Genomic DNA, 17,868 nt, shown 5'->3' on the forward strand with positions numbered 1-17,868 from the left:
TTTCAACTCTAATAACTTTTGAAAGGATAGTGCTACTGCTTTGAAAGTTGGCATTAATTATGGACAGAATGTGTTAATGAGGCATGCTTAATTTCAGTTTACTCTAATAATCTCTTCATTGTTGTTACGCTGGTGGTTTACTTCCTGTTTTTTGTCCCATTCATCGCACAGCCAGCACGGTTCGGTAAAGATTAAGCGCTTGAATAGACACTGTACTTCAGAGCCTCTTTTCTCAGTTCACACTTTTCCTGAGTTTATGCTTTCTTTCCAATATATAGATAGGTTAGGAGAGTCCATTTGATTTGAGTTATACATCATTTTAAAGCTTAAAGTCTGCTCTTTCCGAATTTGGTCTTAACTAAAACTTCATGTCTGGCGACTTTTTGTTTGTTTTGAGGTGCAGAGTCACATATGAACCAGTGACCTTTGAACCGATTGTCAGATTTTCCTCAAACGTTCACTGACATGTTCTTCTAGTATTGCTGCATTTACTAAATTCATACATAATTATATTTCGGTGAACTCGTCCTTCAAGTATTACACAATATTTTCCTGTCAAACAAAACAAAATAATGGTCAAGTATGTATGCATACTGACCTGTGATTATCCACACGTATTTCTCTCCGTACAACCCGTTCTTGTACGCCTCACAGAAGACCTGGCGGGCGCGATTCTCGTAGAAGTTTCCGATGATGATCCGAGCCCCTTGCTTCTGCATGATGGAACGTGACGTTAGATAAAACAGAGCCATAATGTATGCTTTAGTAACTGGCAGGGGGGGGGGGACAATCTCGGTGTATGCCCTTGTATTGTGCATGCATATCATATACATGTATATACACGAATATCATACCCCATTTGATGCACTTCGAATATAGTGCTACAGGGATGATATAGTATTTGTGGAGATTTGGATTAGGTTTTTAACTTTTTGCGAGATACCAAGAAACTACTTACATGACTTATGAAATAATACAGAGCATACCTTTCTAAGATGAATCCAAAGTTTATTTGATGAAAATTGGTTTTGAAATGGCTGAGACATCCAAAAACAAAGTAAAACAAAGCAATCCTAATGAAAAGCGGATCCCACCTTTCATTAAGATTGCTCTGTTTTGGATATCTCAGCCATTTTAAAACCATTTTCATCAAATAAACGTTGAATCCCTTTTGGAATTACATGTTCTGTCATATTTAATGGAAGGTTTCTCATTATCTCGCCAAAAAATATTAGAAACCAAAAATTAGGTATCGACCACAACTATACGATCCGTTTAATGTGTGGACGTTTTAATACTGGTATTGTTTATCAGAGAATTTACGCCTAGATTTATAGGAGGGGATAAATATTGGCTGGGACAGCATCATTACATTCTCTGATTACGTGGTACTATTTCCCATGACGGGGTATCGTTTTGTTATTAAACTACGTATATCAAATTTGCTACTTGCACGCACTATAAACATCATGGTGTAATAATCTTCTGTTCATTATGACTTATGACAGCGAGACAAACATAATGGTTCGTGACTTTCCATAATGCCATGCATGCTGACCAGACAAATCCCATTTCGCATCTAGAGCCGTCATTCAGACGATGTATTAAAGTAGAGCAGGCCATGTTCCAGCTCAGCCAGATGATCTGGTGAAATTGGATTAGCCTAGAAAAAATTGTAAAAGCGTAACTTCTGATATATTACACATCGACTCGGTCTACAGGGTATATAGTAGCTATTAATTCTGTTCTTTTCATGTCGCGTCACGCTAAAAATAAAATATGCTTCTTAAGTAATTGAGCTCGTTTTGTACGATTAGATTTCATATTCTGATGAAGGGCCGAGTGAAAGTCGGTTAATCTATCGCCTCCGATATATCCTTATTTCCTATCGGGGTTAGTTTTCACGGCACACCCGAATCCCGTAGGAAACAGTTTGATTTTCTTGACTGGGGCATCAGTGCGTGTGTGTGTATGTGTCATATTATACTATGTTTGCTTTAGTCCTAGATATCAAAGCACATAATGTATCTTGTTTCGCATCAAAAACAGTTTTGTACAGGATAGATGCCAACCAACGTGGGTACCTACAGACATATGATACGCGGTGACATTCTGTTGACTGTTTTGACTGCGTTGTGGGTAGGATGTGTGTGTGTGTTTGTATTTGTGAGTGTTGCAGGGTTGTGGTGGGAGGGGGAGATTGGTTGGTGCAAAACAGTTTCTTAGATGCCAACCACTGTGTGTATACCTAATGACAAATACGCAGTGATATTCTATTGACTGTTTTGACTGCGTGGTGGGTGTTCAGATCTGTGTGTTTGTATCTGTGTGTGTTGGTTGGATGGATGGGGGTGGGGTTGGAGATTGGTTGGCGCTTATGTACTCCCATAGAGTTAAGGATCGTTACCTTGAGGTTTGAAACTTGAAGAGAAGGCTCCTCCGAAAAACTCTCCGAGGCGATGATTTCGACGCCTTGAGACCGAGCATCGTGCAGAAAATCTGCCGTCGGCTAAAAAACAGAGAATGAAAAACGGCGAGAGGACAGAATAAGATAGAGAAGGATGGGGGGGGGGGGGGGATAGAGAGAGAATAGGGAGAGAGAAAGAGAGAGAGAGAGAGAGAGAGAGAGAGAAGTAGAGAGAAACAGAAAGAGATAAGTGGATGGTTTCGAGTTCGCCCTTTCGCTGTGTCCGCAGAATGCAGCTAAATATCGAGACTCTTTTAAAGCGACAGAGAAAGAAAAAAAAAAGTAACAAAACGGCCATGGTCTATTTAATATGAGCTCGCATTTCGGAAACGGAATGCGACGTTTTGTTAGGATGACTATACATAGGACAAAGCTACTCTTTACCCCTTTCCCCGAAGGACATCTTGATTTTCCACTTGCCTCAGTATCTGCGTATATTTGTTCACTTTAAAGAATATTCTTTGTAGTATTGCAAGTTTGCAAGATGGTATTGGGGGTTAGGGCGTTCAATGCTGAAATGGTCCACTGAGGCAAAGTTTAGAATGCTACCACTGCATGGTTATAATCTGACATAACTATTGCTCAAAATAAAAACTGGTGAAAGAGGATCGTTTTCACAAATCGAATAAACAAAGATTAAATAACATACCGTATCTTCAGAAAGGGATGCATTTTTATATCATTTAACCTTAGCTGTGCCATATTTTTACTTTAATTGTACTAACATCATTTGATTATTTCTCTGCATTCCAAACAAGTATGACAGCCAGGATATGTTTGAACAAGTTTAGTACTTTATGGAATAAATGTGTGATGGAAATAATAATCCAGGAATTCGGTATTCTCTCTTGATTTCACCAATTACTCTTTGACAGTATCCTCAATAACTCTTTGACAGTATCCTCAATAACTCTTTGACAGTGACACTCAATTACACGGATCCCCCCCCCCCCCCCATTTGTCATCAGTTTTCTATGTAAGTGTGTAATCATTGTGTAGAAAAAGAAATCCGTTTATACGTAAGCATATACCATGTACATATACTAATCAAATTATCAAATGAGTAAATTATGTGAAATAGATACAGCGATTACAAAAATCGCAAGGTCAACAAATTGCACTTTAAGGTAACGAAGCATAATAAATGCACATGGAAATATTTCCAATGCTTAAATTGCTGAAATTACATTCACATGAAGATTGTCGAGTCATTAAGCTGCTTCAAAAAAAAAAATCATTCAACTTTATGAAATAGCAAAGTGACAATACCAGTCTAGCATTGTCACCACATAATATCCGTTGTGTATTCTTCAACTAAAAACTTAAAATTATTGCATTTCCATACTTCTACTTTGGTTAACTAGTATGAGAATAACGATCAAACATGCCTGTGTCACGGGGTAGATCGTACAGAATGCTATACGGCTATACATGTTAAAGGTAACGAAAAGTGACAATTCGATTACATTAATTTATTGTCATGACAATAAGGTGTTCCAAAATCATTTTAAGTTCAAAGCTACTGAGTGAATTTCTTGTTGGAATAATGAGATGTTTGCAATGTTGATTTCCGGTCGGTTTTCAAAAACCATTTTCATTTTGAAATTCCGAGTGGACCAGTCTCTCCCGACAATTAGAGACAGGTGTTTTTACATCTCCATTTTATTACCGAATGATGAATAGGCGTGTGCGTGCTCAGTTACATATCACTGTACATTCATTGATTGGGATATTCCCTTGGCAAACGTGAAATCATATGGAAATGCGATTCGACAGGGCTCGCATAATCCCAATCCAATTGCTTTGCACAATTTCCCCTTTCGCTGTTCGCGGTGTGATTAATCACTGTGCTTTGGTATCATCTGACCTACCGTGTCACTACTCATCGGTCTGTGTTAGTACCTAACGTTCCTCAGCCCTCCCCCCCCCCCAAAAAAAAGAAATCTGACATAAGATTTCTCTATTACTCTCTCCCTTTAATCTCTTCACTTCTTAGATTTGATTTCTTTATTTTATCCGTGTGATTATTTTGTTTTATCACTTTGATCTCTTTAATTTATCGATATCTTTATGAGCTCTTTATCTTATCCCTTTGATGTCTTTACTTATACCTTTAATCTCTTTATTTTATCCTTTTTAATGTCTTTTCTTTATCCCTTTAAACTCTTTACTTTATACCTTTATCATTACTTTTCCCTTTTATCTGTTTGCTCTATCCTTTTGATCCTTTTACGTAATCCTTTTTATCTCTTTAATTTATTTCTTTGACACGATTGTTTTATCCCTTGGATCTCTTAAAGTTTAAGTCACTGTGCCTGATACAATGCAAGTGTTATTTTATGTACAGACTTTGACATAGTTTATGGAGTGTGGGGTAGAAGACCTGCGGGTCATGGTAATTAAGTTTACCTTTTCTTGCCCCTGGCAGCCCTATGTTCTATGTCACAATCTAGTTTTTTTTTTTTTTCACTCTCATTTGTGCTTTGTCTCTGTGTTATAATTTTGTTTTCTTTGTTATACTGAATCAAATGTGTTTTGTGTTTACCCATGTACACATGTCTGAAATGCCGAATAAGTATACTACTAGTATTACTACTACAACTACTTCTACTACAACAACAACTACTACTACTACTACTAATGATAATAATAATGACAATAGTGATAATGATAATAATAATAATAATAATAATAATAATAATAATAATAATAATAATAATAATATTAATAACAATAATAATGATAATGATAATGATAATAACAATAATAATGATAATGATAATAACAATAATAATGATAATGATAATAATAATAACAATAATAACAATAATAATGATAATGATAATGATAATAACAATAATAATGATAATGATGATAATAATAACAATAATAACAATAGTAATAATCATGAGAGTAATAATAATACCATAATAATAATAATAATGATAATAATAATAATAATAATAATAAAAATAATGTTCTCTCATTTCCTTGGACGACTTCTCTGGGACAGAGGGAGGGTTTATTTGTATACCGCCAAATTGTCTCAAATGCTACAGAGTATGAAAATCAAATTTTCGAAAGCAGACACTTTTGAACAAAAAGCATTGATGTGACCAATATAAAACAGGGTATACCACCGAATGTCCAGACCTGAAGGTAGATATGTTAATTTTGCATTTTACATTCATTATAAACCAAGCCAAACGGGAATTTCAGCATAACTTTTTAAACAAAATAACAAAGAGGACCGAAATATGGCAACTGGTGCCATGAGCGGCAATAAAACCTATACCGGTCTCAAGAAAATAAACTAAAATGAAATGTCGGTTCCAGCTACCGAGTATTTGACTGCTGCTTGCTTGCAGCGTTGCATCGAGGTAATTCTAGACATAAGTTTGCCCCTGTGGTTATGTCGTAACACGATATTAGCTGCAGCATTTTGCAGTTTTATGTTGCGTTCCGTCATGACATGAAAACTGTCCCGGGGCGCCTTTAGACACTTCGGGTATTCGCGTATTCAAATGGTAAATGGATGTTCAAAGTGTCGGTAATTGATAGCTTTCCGACACACAATCCTAAAACATGACAATCAAAATGAATGTATTCAAATGATAGGCCCGCGCCCCTCTGTTTTATTGTCGTTGTGATTTGGGATGTTATAAGTGTGAATAAGGTTCACTTTTTGTCTAGAAAAAAGATGGCGCTTTTAATGACCTCCGCATTTCCGCTCCAGTTCTAGAAATACAGGTCGAGTAGACTACTTGTGCGATCAAGGAGGTACTGTAGGCCTAGTACCTCCTTGGTGTGAAGTAACGTGAGTTTTATCGTGCAAAGCATTGCTCATGTCAAAACACCCTTGCAGTACACGAGAGAAGACGGCAAGTTAAGATTTGCGTGCTTTCGGACACGGAAATTATTCTCAAACATCGTGTACAGAAATTTTGCATAATAGTTTATTAAAATGTCATGTATCGACACGCAATTACTTTAGTTTGATCTTCTTTACTTATTCATTTTTTTCTCTACTACATGATAACTTATTGACAGTCATTTTGAGAACAAGTTGTGTCTATGATTTCAAGTTTGCATTGCCTGAATCACCAACGGAGAAAATGATGACACAGCGTTGGGTAATTCATCTAGCATGATGAAGGCAATGATGTATAATTCAACCATTCCGACTTTGGAAAAGCCGGGGGACGTCTTGCCTTCGAAAGCTGCTGAAATTTTTTTTTTCCATGATATCAATGGCTTCCATAAATTCAATGATCGCAAGCTCGTGGTTTCAGGAAGGGGTGGGACGGGTGGAGCTGTGAAGGAATGGGGCGGGGAACTGGATTACAAATAAATCCGACCACGCAATGTATGGGCGAGAGTTATTAACAATAGTAATTATGACGATAGTGATAATGTTAAATATTAAGTAATAGTTTTCATTGTTAAGATAATAACGACGGTGATGAAAATAATGACACAAATATGCCGTAAGGTGTGTAGGTATGTGCCTGTATGGGTGTGAGTATAATATTATGATTATGATCGTGGTATCTACGTTATATATTTTGAAATGTCTGTACCGTAGGTAACGAAGTGAATTGATATTTCTTGTATTATTTGATCGGAAGTGAATAAATATTTATTTGAATAAAGAAACAGCTACCTGTTGTTGTTGTTTTTTTCAAGTTTTGTTTAGTTGCTTGCTTTTTTGTTGTTCTTGTTGATCTTTATCCATGAATCATATTGTTCGTCATAACAACCCAAAGTCAACAAAACATCTTACCGAAAGCAAAATACAAAAACATAATAATTTCCCCAAATGTTACTTCCCATCGGCACCCGCCATCGACACCCCACGGGATGGGGCTGGGGACTCACCAGGGAAAAGAGTTCGATGGTTTGATGCAGGGTCGCGACCTTGCGCCATCTGAAATGACGCAGCATCTCGAATTTGACCACGTTAAATACCGTCTCCGGGGGAAACATGCGGAAGAATTTGGGGAAGAGGTCTCGCTCTGACAGCTTGGGTGATGCGGACGAGTACGAGAGCTGTATCGGCAGAAAGCGAAGAGAAGTATAATTACAACACGAGGCCGGGGAACAAACTAATACAAAAGAAAACAAGTACACAGCATACTCTCTCTCTCTCTCTCAAAAAAAAAAAAAAAGATCGAGTGCAAAATGTTCACTCTTGAAGGAGGGAATAACAGAAAAGAGTGAGTTTAGATTGAAATTGGAGTGAATTTTGAGTGAACATGTTCATTTCTACTAAATTTGGAGTGACCTCTGGGATCACTCAAAGATTTTCGAGTGATCCCTGAGGTTACTTCAAAATGAGTGAGTGAACGTTTTCACTCGTTTTTTTTTTTTATTTCTCAGAGTAGCAAAACGACAAACAACAATAATAACAACAACGAAGAATTAGAAAAAAAATCCCCTTAGATCTTTTAACGTTTACCCGGCTTACTTAATTTTTCCAAACTTGGTGAATCTGTTTTTAGATAATATTTCGTTTATATTCTTTATAGTTTGATTGTGGCAAAAAGAAAGACTACAACACTGTGCAGTTTTTGAAAATATATAACTTGAAGATGAGATGGCATGTGCTTTCGTTTAGGAGGAAGACTGATGGGGAAAAAAAGTTTAATATCCCGATCTTCGAAGTGGTACCGCATCAGTAGTCACGCATTTGTTGACTTGTTTATGGTGTGTAAGGCCTGGGGTCCACTGCAGTAGATTTATTCTAGAGTTTTTAATCAATAAGGAACATACAATGTTTTATATAAAAAAAAGGTTGTTGAGCATTTTGTTTTTGACTAGTGAGATGTATGTCGAACAAACACGCACAACGCACACTCATACTCGCCTTAATTTTAGATTTGCTATAGTCAGGGTATTCAACACATTAAAAACAACTGCACAGAGAATCATCCTAAATTAGCTCCTAATCAAAGTATAATATAAACATGATTTATATAAAACTGGCTCCATTGATGTAGACATCGACGTAGATAAGGAATGTCAGCACTTTGAGCATGTGATTCAGTGGGACCTAATCTAGTTGAAAACATTGCAAGGGGATACAAAAACATGTCTCCCTAAAGCTTGATCCATAGTTTTATATCATCTATAATCAATGAATAACTAATCAATCAATCAATATATATATATATATATATATATATATATATATATACATATACATACAAATATATATATATATGTATATATATATATATATATATATATATATATATATACAAATATATATATATATAAAATATATATATATATATATATATATATATATATATATATATACCGTGGTACAATGTTTAATAGGTTTGATATTACCTGCAAAAGGTTCCACAAATGAGACGCCTGCGCCGTGGGCTGGGTGACAATAGAACATCCCGCTCCCAGCACCATAATCTTGGTCGTCGATTTGTTATATAATTCCCGGTACATGACGTCAGTTCCGGTGCCTCCGTTACACTGGAAGAGCGAGAGAGAGAGAGAGAGAGAGAGAGAGAGAAAGAGAGAGAAAGAGAGATAGAGTCACGAATGTAACTCAGTTAAATAATTTCTCCTTTTTGACAATAAACATGACAAATAAAAACGTTTTAGTCGGCTATCACTGTTGTATAGACATGTTGGAGTTTGTATACCCCTATTTGTATAGAATTCTTAATATTTTAGTTGTGATATTATATTCATATAATATGAAATCGTTATCCAATTGTGTCTGTGAGTATCATAAATGTACATGTAGACCTTAATCTCTGTAATTCCGCCTCTGGCACCCAGTCACATTTCTATAATAAAGAACTTTTTTTTCAATTCAATTCAATTACTTTTTTTGTGTGTGTGTGTCAGGTTGCAAAAAGAATGGTTTTAAGTGTCGTTATTTGTGACATTCTAACTGTGCAATTTGATCCATAAAGTGGTTTTTACTTCGGTTTTCTTTTCTTTTTCTTCATTCTCCTCTTGTTGTACTTATCATTCTACACCATACGTACCGTATTCATCAAAATAAATACCAAGAAATTTCTCTTTCAACAAAAAGGCACTTTTTAAACCTACAACGAAGTCAAGTGTCTGAATAAACGTCTTTGTGTGTGTTTGGAGGGAGGGGGGGGGTCTAAAACACTTGCATATTATAGATATTTCTCACAATGATTTTGTCATTGTCACATTGTCACCATACACCTTACTGACACGTCCTTCCGCGGATGAAAACGTGGCTGTGTCTTTGCATGTGTATCTCGCTACTTTAATTAACCTTCAAATCAGGAACAATCAGCGTGCTCTAAGAGAGGTTGAAAACGACTAGATACTAATCATAGTGTCAAAGAGCCTTCGGTTTTGTATCTGCAAACAGGGTGACAAATAGGAATGACATTCACATCAACAGGCACAGAACATGAAATATTCTGAATTGAAACTCTTACGATACTTGCATGACTTGCGAATGCATTTTATAATTAAACACCTTTTCGGCCTCGTTCTCCGCGATGTGTAGAGACCTTCTACAGCGTATAGACGTACATTCACACACATAATTCATACATACACTTAGGCCAATGATGAAACACTCCTTTCAAATGAACTCATGAGGACCGACTGACTATAGCCTAATCCATGTATTATTGTAATAATGTCTGATGTCTGAGAAGCTATGATTAACTCTTTGTGTACCAGGGTCTTTCGAGAAGTGAGTACAGCGCTATAGGGTATTCTCTGCCAATCGTCATCAAACCAAACAAAAGATAATAAAATATGACACTCATTTGCATGTTGTAATCAGACAAACAAAACTGTGGTATGAAAATCATTCAGGAATGTTGATAATACTTGCATAAACTGAGGGTCCCGGATGCACTTTGAGAAAAATGGGTTCATCTTTGCACCTGGGAGCATTTTTACGGGTGCAATTTTCCACCTTTTAGACCAGAAAGGTGCAAATCTGCACCCGTTAGAAGGTGCTACAAATATAATTATTGTGTCACATGTAAAGGTGCAAAGTTTGACCTATTTTTCTTAGATTGTAGAATATCATTTAAATCAATTAACTTAGATGATACGTTCATAATGCTACAGCAATCACAGGAATGTTTTGGGTTGTGTAGATGAATAGTTCTATTCTATAGTGTGACCTCTTTATCTCTCTTGGTATACAATCTTAAACTAGAAGTTACAATCAAGTTTTACTTTGTATGATTGTTTCGCTCACAGTCACATTTATACTGCAATGCGTACACAAAATCATTTGAAATTACACAGCAGTGTCAAAACTATTGATTGTGCTGTGGATGATAACTAACAGGTTGTTGACAGATGGAAAGAGTGTTGGCCTGATCATGTTGATTGAGTTTAAATCCCCATTCGAGCCTTGCAAAAACGCTTCGTTTTGAAAACAGTGAATTAAATGCATTCAATGCAGAGCATGCGGGTAGGGAAATAGTTTATACAGCACACTTTTTTACTGCGTCAGTCGAATGAAAGATATGATAGACTGTAAAAATAGTAAAAGAGGGTCGAAATCAGAAAAATAATTATACAGGAAAAAAATACATACAGGAAGGTCAAAAATTAACTCTCAGAGATGTGTCAAACAAGTGAATTCTATCACTGTCTTACACGCTCTTTCCCTCTCTCTCTCTCTCTCTCTCTCTATCACAGTCTATCTCTCCTTCTCTCTCTCTCTCTCTTTCACACACTTTCTCTTATTCATGTTGCAATGAAAAAAGCACAATTCAAAAGCTACATCACTTAATAAAATTTCATCAATCTAACTCCTCTTGGTGGATGACAATGATAGTACAGTCAAACCTGTCTATAGCGGCCACCCAAGGGATACGGAAAAAGTGGCCGTTATAGACAGGTGGCCGCTATAGACAGGTAATCGGGTCAACTTTGTGTGCATTGCCTACATGTACATGTATCATTGTTGTATATATATATGTACATTTATGTGTGTACGTATGCACACGTGTGTATCATGCATAGAACAATGCCGGTGTTTATGAAATTGTTGCACAGTACACTAGATGTAGCATGTGCACAGTCATGAATTAGTGCATTATTGTGACTGAATAAGTGATGAATGCAACGGTGGCGATCACTGAATGTTGCCCAAAAATGACTGGCACGGCTAAAAAGCAGAAAAACACCCTGAATTATCAGCTCGGCTACGGCTCCATCGGGTTTTTGGCCGCTATAGACAGGTTAAAATCTACCGCGGGAAACAAAAGTTGTGGCCGCTGGCCGCGTTAGACAGGTGGCCGCTATACACAGGGTCTTTAACATGGCTTTTCTCTCGGGGGGATTTTTCAGTGGCCGCTATAAACAGGTGGCCGCTATAGAGAGGTGGCCGCTAAGGCAGGTTTGACTGTATTAATATAGTATGACTGGAAACTTTGAAGCAGGGGCTGGTACTAAGTCGACAACAAAAATACTTGAAATTCAATTTTGAAGAAAAACAAATTATCAAATTCCCTTACAGAGATCCAATAACACACACACACACACACACACACACACACACACACATACATATATATGTGTGTAATATAATAATATATGTTATTAGATTATACATATATATTATATATATAACAGCCACATGTTTCTGCTCGGAGTCTACGAAGATCTCTCTCTCTCTCTCTCTCTCTCTCTCTCTCTCTCTCTCTCTATACATATATATATATATATATATATATATATATATATATATATATATGATATAAATTGTCAAGACTCCCGAAGAAGGCGTAGGACGCCGAAAATTTGAGTCGAATAAACTCATGCTTCATTTGGCAAAAATGCATTGCCAGTTTGTGTCTCCGCTTCATCGTGGAGCCAACACGTGAATCTCATCATAGAAAGGGGGAGATAAGGGACATCATGGCCATTATTCTTACTCCCACTCCGCAAATGAATGTATTCAGTGCCTTCATAGGTACATTAGCACATGGCAGACCGGTCTGTATTATACCATGCTGTACATTGTATCTATCACAGTGAAAGCAAGTATTAGGGGATGAAATGAAGAAGCATGCATCTTCATTTCAAATGACATTAGATCGCGGCACAATTTTGCGATGAAACATTTTCCCCAAAGAGGAAAACGTGGGGTTTTGAAGAATTATCAAGAGAGGATCTTATTTTTTCACCACCCTTTATTTGATTACCTGCGTTCTGGCGTTTCAGTATTCATCTGACCGCTGACAAACGACTGGCTATGGGAACTTTTCCTCTATTCAGCCGAGATTTTAACGTGCGGCCTTCAGCAAATAAGTCGCTTTTGATACGGCAGAAAGTACAATAACGAGCGCAGCTATCGGGTAAATGGACTCTAACAACATTGGGGAAGCCGAGTGAATAAAGCTTCTAGCCATATCTGGAATAAGTACTGAAATACATGAAAGAATGTGAATAGCCTACTGATGGAGGTAGCTCGCTGCGCCAAACAAGTAAACGAAGGACTATGAACGATCAAACACTTTATGAATGTCATTCAAAAATCTTTTTCCCATGTTTCCCCATATTCTTATTCATAGCTTTGGAAGAAACACTCGTCTCATAAAGAAAGAGAGAGAGAGGAATATATGTATATGCGTATAATATGTATGTATATGTATGTATAGATGTATATTATGTATATAATATGTATGTATATATGTATATAAGTATAAATGTAAATATGTATATATGTATAAATGTACATTTGTACATATGTATATATGCATTATGTTTATATATACATATACATATGGAATTATATAATTTATATATATACATGCATTATGTTTATATATACATATACATATGAAATTATATAATTTATATATATGTATATATGGAGAGAAAGAGAGAGAGAAGGAGAGAGAAAAGAGATGACACATACACATGAAGAAAAAAAATGATGACATGATGAGAGAGAGTGTGTGTGAGAGGGGGAGGGAGTGAGAGAGAGAGAGAGAGAGAGAGAGAAGGGAGAGAGGGAGAGAACGGAACCGAAAGACAAAGAGAAGGAGAAAAATAATAATACACTGGTATACAGACAGAGAGAGAAAATCAGAGGTAGAATGAGATAACATGCATGATCTCCTGATAAATGCATTTACTGATCGCATCAATATTTCTTTTTGTGATATTAATTTGTTGCAGAGCATTCATGGTTTACATAGGCCAAAACGACAATGGAACTCTTCCCAGGAAATTACACTGGTGATAATCGAATTCGGAACGGTATTGGTTTTGTTATTAAAAAGGAAAAAAAAAAACACACAGAAGAAAAGCCAGAACGAAGAAGAAATCATGCGACTCTGGATTGTATGATATGATTAGATTACCTGCCGTGACGCCCTGAGGGCGTTGAAAATCGTTGGAATCCGACAAGCCCATCTTGGAGAAACAAGAAGAAAATAGACAACCATCATGTGCCTTTTGTGATGGTATCGTACCGGGAAGTCCCCCGTGCCCGTCCGGTCATAATCGACAAGGGGCCAAGCAGCCCAAAATGCCGATGGCTCGTGGTGTCGGGTTTCCCGGTATCGTGCAACGCACTTTAGGAAATTATGATTATGGAGGTGATGTTACAATTTGCATCGACAGGGGAACCAGTAATAATCTATGTAAATGGTTGTCATGACTACAAAAACGATAAAAATAGGGAGGGTGAGACAGAAAGCACGTGTAACTGAAGACCAGTAGTTCAGAGCTTTGTGCGTCACTTATACCAGGTTTTTATGTTTTTATCGAAAGAGCTGTCTCTTCGTGTAAAATAAATAATGGAGTTTCAGGAGGTAAGCGGAGTGGTTTTGACATTGTTGAATTTGAAACAGTATACTGTATTTATTATATCAATAGCTCCAGCCCCAATCTGTCCTAGTAAATCAAACAGATCAAATGCTGCATGCAAACCTAGAGCCCTTTTAATAAGTCGAAATTGTTAGAGTTAACCGACACAAATCATTATACTCTGCTAATGAAATAATGCGTTAGTCCATCAATTTCTCATTCTGTTCACTAAACTCAATTTTCCCTTGTTCTGGTAGATGTCCCTATGATTATTAGTACGTACATTTATTGCATTCTATTTTTCAGATAAAGTTTTCATCCAAACATTTTATTTTCGACAAATTTCTATTCATTTCAGCATTTTCCCCAAGAATACAATATACATAAAATGTTTTACAAACACATTCAAACACATACAATATAAAAATGTAAAATGTTGAATTGAGCTTGAATTAAAATTGAATTGAATGAAATTGAATTGAACTAAATTGAATTGAATTGAATTGGATTGAATTGAATTGAATTGAATTGCATTGAATTGCATTGAATTGAATTGAAATGAAATGAAATGTGGGTCTCAACAAGCAAATCATTACCATTTCAGATTCAATTATAAGTTTACAACTTCTGGTAAAATCTTTCCGCGTGGAAGAATTTAAAATTGATATTTATATTGCAATGCTTAAAAAGATATAGGAGTTACCCATTTTATGCTAACATGTTTTCAAAGAAAACAATTAACATTTCAGTTTCAGTGATAATTTATCAAATTTTGAACTCCAAACTGATTTAATCTACGCCTTCGCGTCAGCGACATACACTTCCAAATTAATGCAATGAACGAAAAGTATGTGACAAAAAGTAACGTAAAGCCTGGCGTGGTTTATAGATTGTGTGTGTATGTTATTTTTTATATCAACTAATCTATATGGCCAAACTAAAAAAAATGCGATAATTACTTCTGCAGTACTTTGACTTTACTCTTGTACTTGCGAAATATTTGATCTTTATTGCAGAGACCTCTAACAAGTTTGCGGGAAAAAAAAACCAATAACAACAATAACTTTCTGCATTTTTCTAGTAACTCTGTTAGTTTTCAGTAGATTGGTTTGTCCCTTTTATAAATTAAGAAATTCATCACATGTTTTCATCTTCCGCAAGAACAGCTGAAGAAGCCGTCACGTCCCAACACGGTAATAAAGCTGACTGGGCAGCGGTCTTTATAGGATTCTCCATAGTTCATGAGTGTGCTATCGTCTTTCTAGTGGGGAGACGAAGAGGGGAGAGACGGAGCAGTTTAATTTCACATGAGAGAGTGGAGAACGATAAGAGAAAACACTCACCGATCTCCAGAGGAATTCTCGTCTCTGGGGGTGACGAGAGCTTTCTCCTTTACGCGACCACGAGTCCGTGGCGAGAATTTGCTTTCACGTCACAATAATCTGCCAGAATTCGTGGCAGCAGTAGCTCAAATGGTTAATAACTTGAAGAGTGTGAGCGCACGGTAACCGCAGCGGCTTTTCTTTTTTTTTTTTTTTTTTTTTTTTTTTTTGGGGGGGGGGGGGGGGGGACTCGAGAAGCGGCTGATATAGATAGCAGCACGGGTCATCCACAAGTCAAACGCATCTATGTCATCAATGCAAATTTATCAGCAGTATATTGCATTGGAATGACTGAACAAGCAGGTGATTCCTACGGAGGGGGACTGGCTTCCAGTGAAGATTATGGATGAAAACAGTGTACCCTTCTACATCTTAGGGTGATTGTAAAACACTTCAAGACTTCTTGAAAACGAGTGAAATTACAGAAAACAAACGGCTTCAATTCAATCATGTGCCAGCATTTCATATTCTGTGCACATGCCTGTCAATACCAGATTACTATTTCAAGGAACATACAAACAATCGGGGAAAAAACGACGACGGAAAAGGACATTTTTATGTAATAGTATCATGAAATACCAACTCTCTATCTACATCTTCTGTCACGCCGTCTGCTCCATCGCTATGTAATCTTTGTCTTCAGGAAAGCGAAAATCGAGATGATGAATTCAAACTTGATTACACAGGCGGAAATGTTATCTGGATGTTTGACCAACGTCTCGAGATTTATGCAGTTGAAGGACGATAATGGAGTCGTCAAATTTACACTCCCCTCGAAGAAATTCCTGCACAAAGTTTTAATCCCATTTCAAAATGCAGAGTGATGTTGGCGATCGAAGGATACAGGGAGAGCAGAAAGAGAGCAACAAGAACTAAAAAGTAAGGAGGAAGAGAGAGAGAGAGAGAGATGGAAGAGAATAGAGAAAGGCAGATAGAGAGGGAGAAGGTAAGAGAGAGATTTTAGAGAGACCGCGCGAGACTCTTAGATGGCGCTCGAAAGGGCTCGAGATTCACCCCCTCCGGCAAGAAGCCACTAAAGTCACGCCCCCTCCATCTTTGCCGCAGCCAATGTTATTAGTTTGTTGAAACGTTTTTGCTTTTAGTCGCCCTCAAGACAACGTTAGAATCAGCAGCTTCCTGCTTATAATTCCCTGTCAATGTTTTTTATCTGCCTTTATACGAAGTTGCGCAACCTCTCTAAAAAGAAAGAGACGAAAAAGATGCAGATAAAGATTTACGAGTGCTGGGGAGCATTGACCAGAATGTATGAAAATGAAAGATAGACGGGAATGAAAAGAATGAGGAGTAGACTTGCTCAAGGAATGTTCGGAAATCGACAGGGATGAACTCTCAAGATTAGCCAGGGCACTCAAGATTTGCATAATCCCACGGGTTGGGTACTTGGGTTCGAGCACCGGAAACGTAGTGACTGTATACATAAAAATGTGTCGAAGGATAACAGTATTGCTGCCTTAAGCATCGGATGTAGTCAAAGGCGAAGGGGTGTGGTCAGATGAGCCGTCTTCCTTGTCGTTCAGTCCCACCCCCCCCCCCCTTTCTCTTTCTTCCTTAAAACCCGTTGAAGACTATAGTCCCGAGTTTACTCTGCGCAGTTGCCAATGGGAAATACGTTTTATAGGAAAATCAGTCCGTCCTCAGCGGGTTAAATTTGATCCATTACATACTTATTATCTTTTTTATCTCTTATAAAAGTGCACATCTGAACACCCAATACTTGGGTTGACTTTGGTATTAAAAATGAGTGTGAAAATAGGCGCACAGACACAACTGGCTTCATTTGAATTCGAACCTAAAAAAAAATAAAAAAAACAGAAACAAAAATGTGGGATTTTGTAGTTCAACAGTTGTACACACACATCTAAGATATCAGTGGCAACAACATGTACAAGTGATGTACAAATCGGAGATGGTGATGGTGTAATATCTTCTTCTTGCGTATTACACTGAAATGAACACGAATGTGTGAACACAATCTATCTTATTTGGAGCATGAATTGATCAAGCGTTATTCATATATTTGGGGAAAGGATAATGTACGGGCCAAATAGTCAACCAAAACACGGTTTTTCAACTAATCGTTTCATTGTACAGACCAACGAAAGAATAGTTATTTATGAAGCCATTATACTCATCGCCCCTTTAATGTGTGTGACTGTCTCATGACTAGTGATGTTATTCAACGGTTGAAGCTAT

General features: G+C 37.0%; 1 protein-coding gene across 1 annotated transcript in view; it reads right to left on the reverse strand.

Moving 5' to 3' along the window:
- LOC139728040 (gamma-aminobutyric acid type B receptor subunit 1-like) overlaps positions 1-17,868 on the reverse strand; it is a 107,339-nt gene that overhangs the window by 20,195 nt on the left and 69,276 nt on the right. Inside the window, exons 2-5 of the mRNA XM_071639006.1 lie at positions 8,822-8,962; positions 7,346-7,516; positions 2,408-2,509; positions 599-713 (exon numbers count right to left, since the gene is read on the reverse strand). Coding sequence (XP_071495107.1) covers positions 599-713; positions 2,408-2,509; positions 7,346-7,516; positions 8,822-8,962 — 529 coding nt within the window. The remainder of the gene's footprint in view (positions 1-598; positions 714-2,407; positions 2,510-7,345; positions 7,517-8,821; positions 8,963-17,868) is intronic.

Source organism: Diadema antillarum, unplaced genomic scaffold, assembly GCF_040938485.1.
Source record: "Diadema antillarum isolate AM-2024a unplaced genomic scaffold, OU_Dant_1.0 seq00000162_RagTag, whole genome shotgun sequence".
In the NCBI taxonomy this organism is placed as follows: Eukaryota; Metazoa; Echinodermata; class Echinoidea; order Diadematoida; family Diadematidae; genus Diadema; species Diadema antillarum.